General features: G+C 42.9%; 2 protein-coding genes across 3 annotated transcripts in view; both read left to right on the forward strand.

The window, feature by feature from the left end:
- Window positions 1-508: 508 nt before the first annotated feature.
- Window positions 509-13604, forward strand: PCMTD2 (protein-L-isoaspartate (D-aspartate) O-methyltransferase domain containing 2). Its single transcript, XM_065032311.1, has 6 exons — window positions 509-664; window positions 3687-4021; window positions 5349-5451; window positions 7191-7362; window positions 8937-9060; window positions 10241-13604. Exons 2-6 carry the CDS (start codon window positions 3715-3717, stop codon window positions 10621-10623), a joined length of 1089 nt encoding a protein of 362 aa, XP_064888383.1. The 5' UTR covers window positions 509-664; window positions 3687-3714; the 3' UTR covers window positions 10624-13604.
- A 566-nt stretch (window positions 13605-14170) lies between these two features.
- Window positions 14171-18345, forward strand: part of LOC102088601 (peroxidasin) — a 45994-nt gene continuing 41819 nt past the window's right edge. The window contains exon 1 of one of the 2 annotated variants that reach the window (XM_005499573.3): window positions 14171-17099. In XM_005499573.3, the coding sequence (XP_005499630.2) occupies window positions 16936-17099 (164 nt within the window). In that variant the 5' untranslated portion in view covers window positions 14171-16935. The remainder of the gene's footprint in view (window positions 17100-18345) is intronic. The other variant, XM_065032308.1, reaches the window with a different exon arrangement.

Genomic DNA, 18345 nt, shown 5'->3' on the forward strand with positions numbered 1-18345 from the left:
CTCCCGCACCCCGGGAATCCCTGTTCCCACTTGCAGCAACGCTGGTACAGCGGGGGCTGTGCGGGGTGTCCTGCGGCGGATGAGGACTGGGAGAACTGGGAGAACTGGGCACCGAGCTGAAGGCGCAGGTGTGGAAACGCAGCCCTGGGCTGGGAGCCGGAAATCAGAACAGGGAAAAGATAAGGAAAAAGTGAGTCCTGGTCTTTATTTAGGCCTGGTCCGTATTTAGGCGGGATCTGCGGGTGCAGGCTGTTGGCCGGGTCTGTATTTAGACCCGGGCTGCATTTACGACCGGCCAATATCCCTGTGCTGCAGACCCAGGCCATATCTAAGCCTGGCCTGTTGACCCCATCTGCAGCTCTGGTCCATAGAATCTGCCGGGTACCCCCACACGGAACCAGCGCTGCCCCCCCCCGCCCCGCAGTGGTACTGTCATCACCCCCGCGCCGGATCTGCATGGTACATCCCGAGCGCCTCCCCCCGAGGGCAGCAGTGGTGTGCTCCCGCCCCCCCTTCCCGCGGCGGTGGTACGTGTCGCGCATGCGCAGTGGGGCGGCCGGTGCTCGGCTGTGTTTACAGCTCCGGAGCGCAGCGTGACGGCCCCGCCGCCGGGCCGGGAGGGGAGCGGAAGCACCGGGCTGCGCCGCGCCGACCCGCCGCTAAGGTACGGCCGGGGCGGGGGGGCGAGGAGACCCTGTCAGCTGAGGTGCGCCCGGTCCCGGTTCGCCCTGACCTCACCGGGCCGCTGCAGCGGCCCCCCGCCGGCCCCTTCACCTCAGCCCCGGCACCCAGGGCCTCGCTCCGGCCCTGCGGCTCCCACTGCTGCTGGGGCTGCCCCGCGGGGCGGACACGGCGCCTTCCCGTGGCCTCTCTCCGCGGCCCAGCGTCGTCTGCCCGGCCGGGGCTGCCCCAGGGCCGCGCTGGGCTATGGGCACGGCCGGGAACAGCGGTGGGTGGGGAGCGGGGCCACCCGGGGGTGATCAGAGTGGATCAGCCAGGGCTTCCCTAGACCGACCTCCTGCTCCCTCCATCACTTCTCTTGGCCTCAAGATGATAACGCAGGTAGTGATTGAGCTACATGGTGTGGGGGTTTCTAATGTGTTATTGGGTAGGGTTAGAAGTGATTGAATTGAAAACTGTGCCGGCTAATTTTTTTTTTTTTTTTTTTAATTGGTAAACATCCTCACGTTTGTTATTAATTTTGGAGTGTATTATGTCAGAGCGGGGATTACCCTGGAAATCTTTTGGGGTGAAAAACTACCTTTTTGTGCCTTGTGTGTTGTTTTGAGTCTTGCCCTATGCATCTGCTGGCCTTTGCCTTGGAAGAAATGTCAGTGTTTTGTTTCAGGCATCTGAACGCAGCTTCTCATGTCCGACTTGGTTTTGTTTGTTCATTTTTCTGCTTTGTTTTTGTTAAAGGGGAAGATGTCAACATGCAATGGAAAGGATGTTTCAACACTAAAAGGCTACTTGGTTTGATTCCTGTGTTGTAATCTGCTAATACTCATAATTTGTGGATGTGAACTTTGTCCTGGCTCAGATTTGTGGAAATCTGTGCTTTACCTAGAACTGTGAAAAGTACAACTGTGCTGATTGTGAAGAGACAGGATCTTGTTTTAAAAAGTTTGTGAAAAATAAGTCCTGCTCATAGTCTTGGTTCCCACTTCCAATAGGAGAAGGGAAACAAAGTTGAATGAAGATGTGGAATTATCTGAAGAGGAATTTAAATGCTTGAGTTCTGTGTTTTGCATATAAAACATGCATTTTATTGGAAGTAAGCTAGTGTCCAGTAAAAGTAATTGTTTCAGAAGTAACAGACACCTGTTGCAACTTGGGTGTTCCTTGATCTCATTAGAAAAATGTCTTCTGTATTGTAGAATGTGGAAGAGTAATTATTGATCATACAGCTTAGTTAAAACCGCGTTGGACCAGTTGTCCCACTGGGGCTTGTGTAATCAGAAAGAATTGGTTTGGGATCCAAAGTGGAACACTGTTACAGGCACAAGTGTTTAGTCATACTTTAAAAAATGTAGATTTTTTTTTTTTTAATAGCTAAAAGAGCTTAATTGGAAGCAAGAAGCAAGCCTAAGAACAAAATATACCAAAAAAAATCAAGGGAGTCAGTGCTCTCAGGCAAGAGAGTATTTTAATGCAGAATGTTATACAGAGTATACTGACTGAAGATATAAGCAGCTCCATGTATGCAGGTGCAACGAGCTGTGCATGTAAAGGAAAAAAGAACAAACAAATTGGCTGATGAACCCGCGTAAGCCTTCATCTTGACGTCTTTGCAGTGTAAAGTAACAAAACGCAATTATTTTTTGTAGAGAAAATGAAGGAGTAACTATAGAAAGGAGAGGTGTAGCCTTTTTTTAAGTTTTATTAATGGTCTGAAGCTGGATTTATGTGTTTGAGGCAGGAATGTATTAAAAACTGGCTCAAGTTGCTTGCATAAATATATCCTATTTTGTGTCTCTCTGCAGGTAGTCAGGATGGTGTGTTATTTGAGTAACTGAAATTTCCTTAGACTCCTGTCGCTTTTCTTTGTTTCCTCTGAATCTGAAAGTATATAATCTGCTCTTGCTGAATGTAACAAGTAAAACCCAACAATTTAGCTGTAGGCAGATCTTCTGGTCCCAGGAGTGAACTCTAAAGCTGCTGCTTCTGTGGTTGTTCTTGGGAGCAGAGAAAGGCATTGTAAATCAATGCATATTAAAAAAAAAATAAATCATTATGTGTTTTCTGAAAAGTTGGGTTTTTTTATTTTAAGGTATGGATGGGGAAGAAAAGCTAGATTAATTAGAGTAATAAGTTTTTCTATGTACTTTTCCCCCTGTACCTTTTTCTTTAAAATCTACAGAGATTTCACTACATTACGTGTGTAGTCAAGGAAGACACTTTCTGTCAACAAGCCTGAGTAGGTTGCTGGAGATGACCATGCCAGTGAAGTCAGAATTGTTTTAACTCATAAATTTGTCACTGAAGAGTTTCCAAATTGGGGTTAGCTCATCTAGGCAATTCCACAGGCTTCAGTGGAAATTCTCTCTGCAGTTTCTCTGTTTTGTTAAGTGCTTTACTGATGCTGGTGGCTCAAGCACTAAGGATGAGCTGGGGGAAAGGGCAGTTGCTAAAGTGAGCTTGTTCTCTAGGTCAGAGGCTTTTTTAACCTCCATGAAATCAACATCCTGCTGCATGTTCCAAGAAAATGTAATTTGAGATTTTTCTGGTTCTTGCTGCCGGCGTCGTAGTCTTTTCATTTCCCCTTACTGCTGTTAGAGATGGAAAGTCCGCGTGCGGTAAGAATTCCGACAGACAAGCCAGACTTGCACTTTTGCCATGAAAACTGACCTGTAAGCAGAGGAGCTGGAATAATCCTTTACATAAAAGGGTTTGGTGGAACAGCTGACATGCTAGTAAAACATTGGTAGTGTTTGAAGATGGGCATTCCACGTTTAAATTGCCTATTGTGATTTTTCCCTGCTAGTGTCAGGTACTAGATGCCAGATCTGCTGCATTTTGGTTTTCATTGTTTCCATGGGGGATGGGCGTCCTGGCCGTAATGTTTTTCTGCTGCTTGTGGTCCTTAACGTACCTGAAGGTCTCTTTCAATGTACTTCGTATACAGCAGCATAATTTAGTGTTGAAATGCGTGTTCTGTGCCTCATCTCCCTTTATTATTCCATTAGTTTTAGTGCTTATAGAAAACCGTTGAAGATGGGAGGTGCAGTGAGCGCAGGAGAAGATAATGATGAATTAATTGATAACCTGAAGGAGGCACAATACATCCGGACAGAGCTGGTAGAACAGGCGTTCCGAGCCATTGACCGAGCAGATTACTACCTGGAAGAGTTCAAAGACAATGCCTACAAGGACTTGGCGTGGAAGCATGGAAATATTCATCTCTCAGCACCGTGCATTTACTCTGAGGTGATGGAAGCTTTGGATCTGCATCCAGGGCTGTCGTTTTTGAATCTTGGCAGTGGCACCGGCTATCTGAGTTCTATGGTTGGACTCATCTTGGGTAAATACCTTTTCAGTCGTGTTAACTACTTACATTAGATTTTTAAAAAAGTTTTGAAATCGGGAGTGAAGCATTCCTGAAGTAATGAAAGTAAAAGGCAGCTAAGAGTAAAGAATGCATTAATCCAACTGGCCAATTTATCGGGATTCTTGAGGCCTTTTCTCTGGAAGTGCATGGGATCCAGATTTCTGTGGCGGTTCAGAACAGGCAACGATGTGACTGCACAGGTGGCTGTAGTGGATTCCCACAGGGCTGGACACAAACATGGTTTTGTTGCCCCTTGAGCAAGAATGCAGCTCAGGAGCAAGAGTGCCACGTTTGAGCTGGGACTGAGCATGTCACAGGAACCTGGGACTACAGCTGCTCTGTGTCTGTCTTGTTTTTACACTGTCCTGTCTAGACTGAAACATATGTGAGATCCTGTGTTGACTCTGACCAACATACAGGTGGAAATAATGACCACATCTACAGCAGGTACAAATCAAAGTGTTAAAGTGCAATTATACAATTGCAATTTGCCCTAACGTACTTCAGCCAAAACCTGTGCTGCTCTGGCTGCCAGGGTAGGTAACAGGTGACCGTAGAGTACTTGTTTTCTTTTTGTGGAGGTGTCAAGAATTTTAACTGCTGCAATGTTTTGTCAGGGTGAACCCTCATTCCCATCTCCCATGGCTCTTCATGGAATCATGTTTGTGGCTTGCTGTTAGGTTTGTTCACATTACCTAGGATGCCAATGAGTAATTCCAGGGCTTTTGAATTCTTCTGAATTTTTTGAAATGTTATCAAGTCAGTTCTGGATAAAAATTGTGAGTACCGAATAGCTTCTGTATTTTCCAGTTTATTTTTGCTGTGAATTGAGATACAGTATATGGTGACTGTTCCTGGTTCCATTGAGGAGATTTTTAGCATATCTTATTTTAGTAGGGGGGTATAAAAATTAGCACAAATATTTTTTTTTTTTTGAGGAATTTTTTAAAACACACAGGCTGTTGTTGCATTTGAGTTTTGTTGTTGCATTGGAGTTTTCTCCAGGTAGTCAGTTTTACAGCAATAGCATCAGTGTTTCCCTCCTACAGAGGGATTTCCTTCATAGTTAAGAGCAAATAATTTGAAATGAATTGTGCAAGACAGCCTCATTTACTGCCTGAAATTGCAGGTATAGGGTTGCAATTCCCACTGTAGTACTAAAATAGCTGACCCTATGCAGGTGCTGGCTGCCTGACATTGAAGGAACAGTCTGTTGTAGGAAATAACCAAAATTATTTTCAACCCTGTTGGATTTTGTGGTGTTGCCTGTTACCATTATCCTCCTGTTCTAAATGTGCAGGTCCTTTTGGCGTTAACCATGGCGTGGAGCTTCATTCCGATGTGATTGAATATGCAAAGCAGAAACTGGACTTCTTTATCAAAACAAGCGACAGCTTTGACAAGTAAGAATGCGGAATGCCTGCTTGGATTCATTTTGTGCATTTGGCTTCAGTCGCGGTGGTTCTTGCTCCCACGTGGCAGCTCTGGATTCAGGGTAATCTGAGGATTCTGGCTCCTTAGGCTTGCTGAGCTGCAGAGTGTGACCTTCTAAGATGATGTGTGTTGTGGGGGAGTTTCAGAAATTTTTGCAGTGTTTTAATAGCAGTTGTGTTGCATTGCTTAGAGGCAGCTGAAGATGGTTACTTATTTTAAGAAGCACTTGAAGGTAGCAGCTTGAAACTTGCAAACAACAATAATAGTTCAGTTTGTGATCTGAGAGCTTGCATGGTTATTAGAAGAATATGAACTGATTTCTGTGGTAGCCTAATATGTTTTATCTGAGTAGAAGAAAAATGGCGTTTTAAAATATGAAGGTAGTTTTATGATGATTAAGTTGGTACTAAAACTGCTTGGGATTTGATTTATCTTCTTCCTTGGAACCTCCATTCTGCTGCTGTCACAAGTAATAGCTTTCCAGCAAGATAACTATTGCTGATAGTAACCTCAGCAGTAAAAGCTGTAGCTGTCATATTTTTGGATCCATCTCACAGTTTGTTCAAACAGTGAGGTAAAGCATCCCTGGATACCTGATAGTCCTCCTCTCATGGGAGGAAGAGAATTAAAGTCATTACATGCTGGAATTCAAACCGCTCAGCTTTGTGCTGTTACTGCTGTACTGGAAAGCTCCTTATTAGAGGGCTGTATTTCCTGATGTTGGCAGCAGACCTAAAGTTTTCAGCTTGCACGCAGATGACTGGATTGTTTTTTTTCCAGAATCAGGTTACTGTTGTCTGAATAGGTGTTTTAAGGAAGACTTTTTATTTGTTTTCTCTCCAGACAAATATTGCTATGGAGGAAAAGTGAGTTGAATTTAGAAATAAACATGATTGGGATATTGGCATTGCTGAGAAAAATGTCTGCTGGGTTACAGGGTTAGAACACTGTGTGCAGGAGCTGTTAGCTGGCTGCTCTCAATCTCTAGCATGCTTTGCAAAACCAGAAAGCTTCAGGAAGTCTTGAAGAATAAATAGGTGCTATATTGAGCTGCCTCTCAAGATACCGGTAGAAAAATCTATCAAAATCAGGGCTTAAAGCTTATGCAGTTTGGTATTATATAAGAAGACCAGAAGCATCATGGAATCATCCACTTTTCTTTTAATCTGAATCAGAAAAGCTATAGGCAAAATCTCTTTTTTATGAAAGGTGAAATCACAGCTCTTTTGAAGCTACTGGCAAAACTTCCAATGGCTTCAGCAAAGCATATTTCTGAAGCAGCAGGTGATAGTCCCCGATGGCATCTGAAAGCCATTTAAAAGCTTTTGAAAATGCAAAGAAAAACCCCTGATTAGCATTTGGAATTACAGGTCTAATATTTGTCTGTGTATTATAACTGAGTCAGCATCAGGTGACTAAAAATAGCTCATTTTAAAGAGTTACATGCAAATCACATATGAAATTATTTATCCTTTGGAGTTTTTCACCTATGAATTCTCACCTCATTGTTCTCTGGTTCTGAGACGTCTAGCTGTGGTCTGTTTTGATAATGTCTACAATATAGGGGCTTTGGAGGAGAAATCCTATGAAACTGTGGTTTGGTTTTTCTTTTCAAGTTTTTTTCATTGTTTCATTTTTTTCAGAACAAAGAAAATAATTCGTTTGATAAATTGTAATATTCTTGTGTGGTATGCATCTTCTTTTTCAGATTTGAATTTTGTGAGCCATCTTTTGTTACCGGCAATTGTCTAGAGATTTCTCCGGACTGTACTCAGTACGACCGTGTTTACTGTGGGGCTGGAGTACAGAAGGAACACGAGGACTACATGAAGAACCTGTTGAAAGTTGGGGGAATTCTTGTCATGCCTCTAGAAGAGAAGGTTGAGTGTCTTTCTACTCTTGTTTCTCTTGTTAATTCTGATGTTGGTTTAGTTGGTAGCTCTTCCTTTCATCTGCCCTTCTTGTAGCATGTTGAAGAAAATATGTACACTTCCTAACAGCTAAGAAATTCATAGTTCTGCCACTCTTTCACAAGTACCAATCTGTTGTTGTAAATTGCAAATTTACTTTCATACAGCGGAAAAATGTCAGCAACTTTGTATAAGTTGTATGATCGTGCTGTACTTAAGGTGTAGAATTTTGTATTTTACCATTAACTGGCTTATGGAAGTGTGCAAATTGTCCCTATTTAAAGTGTTAGTGGTTTATTTTTAGTAAAAAGTAGGTATCTGCCCCATATGTGATCCCAAGAATGTCATGCAGAGGATGTTTTTGCTGTAACGGTGTGTTGTTTTATAGGGCTGGGATGGCTGAGGTGCAGGGCTCTGTCGAGGGTTAAGATTGTGGGGTGACAATAAAACCCTGGCAGATGTATTGTTAACCCACTCTCCCCCCCCACTTCCCCCTTTTTGCCCCTCCCTCTCCCCCCTTTCCACTCAGGACAGGTGATTGGGAGGAAAAGAAGGACAGAGAGAAGAGAGTTGGAAAAAATTAAAGATGTTTTACTAATGCTACTAATAAGAATAGAGAAAATAATACAAAATGTACAAAACCAATCTTGAAAGTCTCAGCAACTGCAGAGCCGGCACCTGAAGTCCTGGACTGGACTCTGCAGCCAATCGGAGCTGGATTCAGTCTCTCACTAGGCCTCAGTTTGCAGGGACGACTAGCAAGGTCCTCTCCTAATGTCGGCCATAAGCAGAAGGGAAAAGGGCAAAGGGACGAGATCCTCGTGATCTCCCACTTTTATATGAAGTATTCACGTGAATGGGATGTTATACACAGTTGGTCAGTTTCTTGATCACTTGCTTCTCCTCGCCCCTCTCGCGAGATGTCCATCCGTGCTTATCAATAAGTTTGCATTCCATTGCTAGGTTTACCAAAACATGTGTCTGGTTCTCCAGGAAAATGCAGTTAATATGAAGGCTTTAGCTGACAGGCAAATTCACTAAAAGAGAAACTTGTTTTTAGCAAAACCAGGACAGGATCTGCTCTTTTACCGCTGTCAGGCTAGTTGGGATGGGCAGAGCGCAGAGTTTCTTCCCGTAAGATGCTGTGCAGTCAGTTTGCGTAAGAGATTTGAGCCGGAACAGAAATCGGGCGATCTGCAGACTTCCTTTGAGAGTGAGTGTTATCAGTCACGGACACATTTTCTCAGTGGTCAGACATAGAAGTTGTGGTTCAGAATTGAGGAAGATCTGGGAAAGCAGAGTGAGCCGAACTGCCAGTGCCCAGAAGCTGTTGCAACAAATGAAGTTATTTGGAGCTAATCCTGAAAGAACTTCTCAATTTTCTGAAAATAACATGGGTGTTTCTCCTTTTTACCTAATTTTACTGTCGTAGCTTCTAGTACTTTAACCACTTGTCTGGGTAGAATAGTCATTGGTTCAAAAAAAAAAATAAAAAATCTTCTGTAGTTCATACAATGGACGATAATCTCCTCGGTTTGCTTTAGTTGACTAAGATAACTCGTACGGGTCCTTCTGCCTGGGAGACCAAGAAGATTCTTGCTGTTTCTTTCGCTCCTTTGGTTCAGCCCAACCACGCGGATTCAGGAAAATCCAGGCTTGTTCACTTGCGTGAGTACAGACATTCCTGAGGATGGGGGAGGTTTCTTCTGCTCTTTGGTTATAAGCTTCACCTTGCTTAGATGTAACATTCTGTGAATCCTTTCAAGGAAAATTATTCCAACCGCTTCCTTCTTTGAACAGTTGAGGGACAGAAGTTGTGCAATTTTTGGTGAGCTGTCTGGAGCGCAGTGGCCTCAATCTTTAGATTAAGGCTTCAGTGTAGAGAGGCCTCTTAAGAACATGTGAAGACAGAGATACTTCCATAAAGAGATTAGTCAGGCTTTGCTCATTTTCTGGGAAGGTGTCTTTGCATGACAAAAGCAGCTCAACGAGCAGTCTGTACTATGGACTATAAAGTTCAATACGGACTATGAAGTGCTTTAAAGTCCATTAAGTGCATATTTCAGCACACTTTGTATGGTGGATTTGTAGTGAGACCTCTATATATTACGTGTATTTTTTTTTCTAGTTCCTTCGGGTCACAGGAACACTTACTTGTCATTGAAAGACGGGGTTTTGTTTCTTCCAGCTTCAGTGCACAGATGTGTGTGTGTCAGTACATTTTTTCTTTATGCAGCATGACTTGTGTTGTGCACTTATGGGCTGGCAGCAAATAAGTGCACAAGACAGAACAATCTTCCAAACTATTAATGTGGAAGGTATTTTAGTGCAATAACTTACTGTATCCTTCTATAATTACTTTTACCAAATGGTTTCCAGCCAGTCTTCACCCACTTAGTCTGAAGCAGGTTTTGAAGAGCTTGGTGAAGCTGAAGTAACTTCACAATAGAAAAATAATTTAATGGAAGAGTTAAATAGACTTCAAGTCTATGGTAGGAAAAATACATTTTTCTACATTATTAAGCAGTCAGTTTCAGTCACTAAGTCTGCATTCTTATAGTCTTAAAGACTTGTATCGTAAAACAATTGTGAGGACTTGACATCAAAACATGAAACTTTTTTCATCCCATTCTTTTTCTTCAAATAACAAGAGAAATGCATAGTTAAATTTTGTTTGGAAAGTTACAATACAGTTTATTTGAGTTGACAGGATTTGAATAGAGCTGTTTTTGTAATCGCAGCAGGGAATTCAAGTGACCTGATTTAATTTGAGCAAATGTAACTTTGCCTGTGAGTACTCTTGAGGGAAGTGTCTCCGTATCTGTTAACGGCTTTCATTTTCTTTTAGCCCCAGTGGCTGTTCGCAGCCTCCAGGACCTGGCTCGCATTGCCATCCGAGGAACCATTAAAAAAATCATACATCAAGAAACGCTGAGCAAAAATGGAAACGGGCTGAAGAACCCCCCCAAATTTAAACGAAGACGTGTGCGTCGCCGCCGCATGGAAACTATTGTTTTCTTGGACAAAGAAGTCTTCGCTAGTCGTATCTCCAACCCGTCAGACGATAACAACAACAATGAGGATCTGGAGGATGAGAGACAAGAAGACGAAGAAACTAAACCCCCTGAATTAAAGCCAGATCCCCCTGTAAACTTTTTGAGAGAAAAGGTCTTGAGTCTGCCTTTGCCTGATCCCTTGAAATATTACCTGCTTTATTACAGGGAAAAGTAATTTCCTTCTTTTAGAAAGTAGGAAGTAGGCAGAAAACAAAATACTACTTAGGGCTTGACAAATGTACCACTTGCTTGCCTGCTAATCTGACCACCCGAGGCAGTAGGTTAGCTGGGGAATGTGGCTGCTGTATACTTCAACTTTAGAGCTTTTTAAAGTTTTTCTTCTCAGTTGTGTGCTATAGTTTTATCTTACAGCAGGGATTCCTTAGGAAGCGAGTTGGTGAAATGCTCAGCTGCTTATGAAAGGGGGATTTAACTCCCTGAAACTGACTACACAGAGATTCTAAAAATCTCATGGCTGCTCTACTGAACTGCAGTTTTAAATATTCCTAAGCAGTTCCCCAAAGACGTCTGCTGTCTCTGCTCTCTCCCTCTAAACCTGCCATGTGTTTCCTGTGGTGTGTGTTTAATGGAGGACGAAGATTATTAGTAAAAACTGACCTGGCAAACCTTGTTTCTTCCAGAAATGTGGAAAAGCACAACTTTTACAAACTGAAAGAATTTTTGGTGTTACCCTTGTGGCATCCAGGTTTTGAATGAGAAGGAAAGCATCAGCTCCCCTTTGGTTGGTCTCAGTTTTGCTTATCAACTTGATATAATTTTTCCAGTGGAAGGTAAAAATGTTTTACAGAATATTGGATTTTTTCATGGGAGACACCTGTTCTAGTGAATTAGTCTAAGAGATGCAAAGTTGTTTTGTCTTTTTTTTTTTAAGTGATGGAGGCAAGTGGAGAATTGCAGAGCTGATCAGCTGTGATGGGATGGGAGGGTCGGCAGGGCTGTGACTGTCTCTGGAAGCGTTTACAGAGTAATTCTGGGTGAGGAAGAGCGTAGAGAGGAGATGCGGACCAGTGAGGTCGTGAAAGCGGAATCTGCAGATTTTGCTGTTGTGCGAGATTAGATCTGCTGGGCTGAACAGAGCGAAGCGCAGAGCGCTGGCCTGAGTGGAGTGGCTTGTGTCCTGGTAAATCTGCCCCATGTAGTTTTGGGGAGAACATGTAGAACCTGAAAACAGTCTAGAAAATCAAACAGACGCAGTTTGTCGGTGTTCCTGTCTGCGTGGCCCGGCTGTAGCGAAGGGGCTGGAATACAACGTGTACACATGGTCCATGTGCGGTAGGTGGAATGAAATTGATTGACTTAGTAGGTTATTTTATTCCTGCAACAATTAAGTAGATGCTTTAACAGGCTCATATAGAAGGACGTTCCACTCTGCAGTTCTGTGGATGTGAACTCTAATTTTTATTCCCAAGTCTTCCTGTAATGGGGATGGAAGGAGATACCATGTTTAGAAGTATTTGGTTCAGCCTGTTTGAAAAAATCAACCTAAACTGGTAAAGGCTGGCAGGAGAACCTTGAGCTTATATTGGTGTGAAATACTGCTGAAGCTGGGGGGCAGGGGTGACAAACCCCCTCGCAGTAGGTACTAAAGCTGTGTGAAGATGTTGTCCCATCAGAAGCACTTCAGTTGGTATCACTTTAATATCTTCTTTTCTTTTATGCCATCTCACTTTCTGAGGAAGGATGAATGAAGATGGTCTTGCCAAAAATACGCTGGGTTTTCGGTTAATGGTACCGAGTTGTACAACTTGCTTAATGATAGTGTTTCAAAGTTCTGTGTGGCTTTGAAAATAAACAGATAACTCTTGTATGTCTAAGCCTGGGCTGGAGAACTCTTCCATGCTTAATAGGCTTTTTGTAGATCTTTGAGAATATTTCCTGTATGAATGATATGATAATACAGTGTTGTGTGGCCACTGGCACATAATACAGCGTGGGCTGTATTTTGCCTCTGGTTTCCTAAGTCTCCACGGCTGGTCTCAGTGGTACCCCAAGCTATCTTGTTCCCTCTGATTTTTATTTCTTGATGTTTAAATGGGGCAGTTCTGTGGCCACTGAGCTGATGGTTTCCTGTAAACACACAAGTGCCCATTTTGTAATTCTGGCAACTACAATAAATTTTTCTCTACAAATGAAAATACTGCATATGGTGGTAAATGGAGGCTTAGTAGAATCTCAGTGTAATATTTCTTTGTGCTTCCCCAAAGCTGTCACCTCTCTGTTTATAAGGCATTTTTGCTTAATAGCTGTCACATTTGCCTTTCTGAATTGTGGCACAGTTTTGACACCCCTGTGTAGTACAGGGCACCTCTTACTTTGGCTACGAGGTCATCCTGCAGTTTGTACATTACTAAACTTCTTTTAAAGGAGCTGCGTTAAAAATGACATTAAACTTCAGGTTTGTATTTGTTAACCAGGCTGAGATTCTGTTAAGGCTGACCAGTAGAGGGAGAATTATCTTTCATTTATCCCTGTTTGATTTTTACCTCCATCCCACCCCCAGTTCTAAAATATAGTTTGTCAGATTTTTCACCGGATTTGCCTTTTTTATTACATTAGCTAGATTTTTGTAGCTTTCTATAAGATGCATAAAATACTGCTATTTTTCCTGGATAAGGTTGAACAAATAAATATATATACAGGAGATTTATGTTCTAGGTTGTCAGATTGTCCCCTTGTCCAAAAAAACACAAATCCAAACAAACCCATAGTAGAAATTTTATGTGTAATATAATTGTGAAATACTATTGCTTATAGCCTATACATGAAGGAGAACTGTAAATATGATTTCCCTGTGCACAAGCACTTGCACTGTAGTTTTGTATGCGTTTGTAAGACGGTATTTGTAGCATAACTGGTTTTGTGTAGTCTGTAAACTGTCTAGGAATTTTACCTGCTTTACGTGTTTCCTTTTGTCTTCACTGTAATTGTGTGTTACTCCTTATAGGTTTCAATACTGCAGTAAACTTGCAAAAAGAAATTAACTTCAAGCTGCTTTGATCATTAGCGTGTAAGTTGGAAGAATCGATGTGTAGAAACTAGCGCTCAGTTGGCCCGAGGCATGCGGGAGCGTTACGCTATTTATTAACAAGTGTTTCTGTATCAATAAATTCGGTAAAGACTTTTTAGCCTTCTTAACATGGCTTCGCATCATGTCGTGATTAGAATACCTTGTAGATAAGTACTTACCTTCATAATTGAAGATTAAAACACTAGAAAAAAGCACTTAATAGTATGGTGCAGGTAGTTTTGGATAAGCTCCTCAAAATATAACCTCTCAAAAGAAACCTGCCCAGCTTGTGATTTCTAAACCTTGATGTGATGGAATTGTGCAAGGCGGATCTTGGAATTAGCACATGTAGGACTGACCTAGATATAATATATTGGAATGGTTCAAGAGTGAGCTCACTTACCTGGCTGTTAGACCTGCAGACAGCAGATATCAAGAGGTTATTTAGTCCATTTCTGTACTTCCAGAAATCGCCAAACCAAACACATCAGGAGCTCCTTTAATGTGTTCTGAGCTGCAACTCCCTGCTTGTCTCTGCTCTGCTTCAGTGCTTAATTAATGCATGTTTTAAAGAGCTTCAAGGCTTCATTTCACTAGTATAGAGAACAATATTTTGGCTTTAGCTGTAATAGGAAACTTATCATAGCAAATACAGCTGTTGCTAATTAAATGTATCCATTAACCTTTATTCCACAGGATAATTACCTGTAGTCTGTGTTTCTTCCTGTCATTTGTGTGTATGATAGATCTCCTTTTACGGCTGTAACAGGAGACTAGCTCAGTGTTCATGTTTTACTTCACATGGGGACCTGGGGGTCCTGGTGGACAACAGGATGACCATGAGCCAGCACTGTGCCCTTGTGGCCAGGAAGGCCAATGGCATCCTGGGGTGTATTAGAAGGGGGGTGGCTAGTAGATGGAGAGAGATCCTCGTTCCCCTCTACTCCGCCCTGGTAAGACCCCATCTGTAATATTGTGTCCAGTTCTGGGCCCCTCAGTTCCAGAAGGACAGGGAACTGCTGGAGAGGGTCCAGCGTAGGGCAACCAAGATGATTAAGGGAGTGGAGCATCTCCCTTATGAAGAAAGGCTGAGGGAGATGGGTCTCTTTAGTTTGGAGAAGAGGAGACTGAGGGGTGACCTTATTAATGTTTATAAATATATAAAGGGTGAGTGCCATGAGGATGGAGCCAGGCTCTTCTCGGTGGCAAACAATGATAGGACAAGGGGTAATGGGATCAAGCTGGAACACAAGACGTTCCACTTAAATTTGAGAAAAAACTTCTTCTCAGTGAGGGTGACAGACACTGGAACAGGCTGCCCGGGGGGGTTGTGGAGTCTCCTTCTCTGGAGACATTCAAAACCCACCTGGACATGTTCCTGTGTGACCTCACCTGGGCGTTCCTGCTCCAGCAGGAGGATTGGACTGGATGATCTTTTGAGGTCCCTTCCAATCCCAAACATACTGTGATACTGTGATTCTTGCTGAAAAAAAAAATGCCTTTCTGCTTTGGAAAACTATGGATGTGTCATACAAATAGCATCAAGTAAATTAAATTTGTCAGATAATGTTTATGTTCATAGTATAATGTACAACATCACAGTTCCCTGGGAGGCAGAGCTCCTCAGGGGATGTATCCCAGTGAAATCTTTCTCCTGGGACAGAAATGATGGTTAAAAATAAAGTGGGGGGGAGGGAAAAGCCCCATTTGAAAAGCAACCCCAACTTCTTGCGTTCTGCTGGTGTGAAAAAGTCTGTTGGGCAGAGGCTGGAAATGCCGAAGTTCAGGACACAAGTGTTACCTTTCATTCCTGGTGCTTGGGAGTTCGCTTTTACGTCTCGTTCAGAGCTGCACGCTCCTTTTTAAACAGTTTGTCATGTCGGTAGAAAATAAACAGGTCATTGAGCCTCTTGGAACCTGTTTTTGTCAGAAAGGGCCGAGTGGCCACTAGAGGACACTCTGCTCTAAGCCATCAGTTGGGTCCACAGGGGAGCGGGGGGAGCTGAGGGAACTTGCTGAGATTTCAGAGCCACGTCAGGGCAAATGAACAGCAGGTCACCTGAGGACCAGACGCAGAAAACCCGCAGTAAGATCTCCTTTTATATCTGGGAAAAAACATAACTTTCACCATGTAGGGCATGGAATTTGTAAGTTGAAACCCCCAAACCTGACACTCTCCCCAAACGCTCAAGTGACAAAGAATCTGAAGGGAGAACTTGGGAGGTTTAAATGTCACTCTTGTTAACTACTGTTTTGTCACGTTAATTCTGTTGCAGTTTACAGGTTAAAGCAGATGTGCAGGTTCGTGGGAAACTTTCCTTTGATCATCCAGGTAATGTGGGATGAGGCTATGTTTGAAATTCCTCAAGCACTTTTATATCCCAATGAGCATTAGTGCCTCATGGACTTGCTAAGCCCACACTTAGGATACTGTATAGTGATAACCTAAAACAAGCTGGTTTCACTCTAAGTTTGGGTGGGTGGTTTGTTTGTTTGAACAATAAAAGGTGATTAATTCTACTGGAAACAAGTCCTTCCTTTTGCATCTCAATTTTAGCATCCAACGGGGGAGAAAGAAACTGAGGTCTGCATTTCCTACAGGCCAAACTCAGTCGATTTCATTGGGGTTTTTTCCCCTCTCCACTGCTCAGTTGCCTTTAATTTCTCTCAAATCCTGACCTATTTCCAAATGACGTCCTTGTTGAAAGAAATTACACCAGCCAAAGGTCTTTGAAGTGAATCGGCTTTTACTCTGCATAAGATACTTTACAGAATGCTTTCTATCAGATGTGGGCGTTTTTGTTTATGGTTTTCTTTAAATGTTATTTATTTGCAGGTTATTTATCTCTGTTAGCGATCTCCCTTTTAAAATCACTTCTCTAGGATTCCACTCTCATGTCAATGGTTGGAAATGTATTTTTGCTGGATGTTGTAACTACATGTAATAAGAGACAGACTCTATCTTAAAAATCTTACTGCCTGATACACTTGACAGGCGGTTAGATAAGGTACTATCAGTTTGCAGAGACTGTGCTGAGCCAAAAATTTTGGCTTAAAAAACTTGACCCTGGGCCGTCTGCCCTGGGAGCACGGGGTCATTTTTTGGTCATTGTCCACAGAGGCGCATCCTGCAAAATGCTTCCAGAGAAATGCCCGAGGAGAAGGTGAGGAGTTAACTGGCTGCTCAAAAAAAAAGAAACAAGGCAAAAATAAATCACAAACGAAGAGTTTCTCTTTCAGCACCACAATTACAGAGGGGTGGGAACAGTCTGATCTTCAGTGATGTACATAATGGCAGGGGAGGGTGGGCGGTTGGACTGTCAAACTGCCTTAATTTAATTGCAAACACATGCTGATGAGTCCCCTCCTCCTGGACCTCAGGGCTGGGAAACTTTTTCTTTCCCTGTCAGCTCCCTGCAGTTCAGAATTGAGGCAAATCCACTCCAGCAAACACCAGCCATGCTCATGAAACCCGCAGCTCTCCCAGGCTTTCTGTGTTTTCTCCTCCTGCCCAGTTTCTCCTGCTCCTGCCCCAGTCGCTGCCTGTGCTTCAGGACCACAGTGAGATGCATGCATCTGATGCTGGAAACCATCCCCGATATCCCACCCCAGACAAACATACTGTGAGTAACAACTTCATTTTACTGCCTTCTCACCTGCTTGGGTTTAGAAAGAAAAAAACAAGGCCGAAGCTTTTATCCTCTTTTTTTTTTCCTGCAGAACTGTCTGCATCACAGACCGTTTCACGCTTTTAAACCATGAAACAGAAACGGCTTCTTTTGGCATCAGTTAACAGGATAATCAAGAGAATTGAAAAAATTAATCAGAATAATGCCAGGGCGGTCACTGGAAGCCAGTTTTGGAGAATCTAGGGTCATGAATGTTAAGCTGAGCTTATAGAAAGGTACTTTTCTAATTAAATATAACCTATTTCTTTGCTAGACTTCTAAGTCCTGGTTTTCCAGTTTCTGTCTGAACTATGCAAGCCAAACTAAAGGCTTATTTGGAAAGCAATAATTGTGTCAGCTCCCAAATTCCTTGAGAAATAAAGTACCTGTTGCAGAGGGCGCTGAGTCCATTTGAACAGAGGAAGTGGAGGAGAAGGGCAGGTAACGCTTGGAGACTCCTGGGCAGCTCTTTCTGATCCAGAAGAGCAATTCACTATGATTCTGAAGTAGTTAATTCTCAACTGAAAGGTGGATTTAAGATGCAGTGACAAAATACCTCCCTTTGTGCTACTCCTAGCTGATCCCTTGGTTTGAAAGACCTTTCTTTGTAAAGAATAGGAAAGACTTGTCAAAAATTTATCTCTATGCTCATTCTCTTCAAACTGCTGCCGACTTGTAAAACTTTTTCGATGCTAGTTTGAGAAGTTTTTCTTTGTGCCTGTAATGAATTTGGTCTCAGCCCGAACATCTAAATGAGCATTTCTCCTGCAAGTATCTCGCTGCTATTGCTGGTGCAGTTTCTCTGCTGGCAGCCAGAGGAGCTTGGTGTGGGCAGGATGCCGGTGTTTGAATCGCTGCCACCCACATGTGCTTTGGTGGAGGGAAACCACAGAGGTTCTGGTATTAGTGGCACACAGGGAAATGTCTACACTTGCTACAGCTGCCAAAAATACCCTATTGGGGAAACTGTTTGCAGCTGGGCTGCTTGGGAGTCACCCCAACACGGGGCAGGTCAGAATCTGGACTGGTTATTCTGCAGTGTGGAACTGGTCAGTGCAAACCAAGTAGTGATTATCTGCTCCACAGCAACTTGCAGGGGCTGACTCTCCAAACTTTTTCCCCCTCATTCCCCTGCATCTTGAAATGTTAAAATATTTAAAATACCCTTACACTGCTTGATTTTAGCAAAATAAATAGTTTC

The sequence above is a fragment of the Columba livia genome, chromosome 16, assembly GCF_036013475.1.
Source record: "Columba livia isolate bColLiv1 breed racing homer chromosome 16, bColLiv1.pat.W.v2, whole genome shotgun sequence".
Classification (NCBI taxonomy): Eukaryota; Metazoa; Chordata; class Aves; order Columbiformes; family Columbidae; genus Columba; species Columba livia.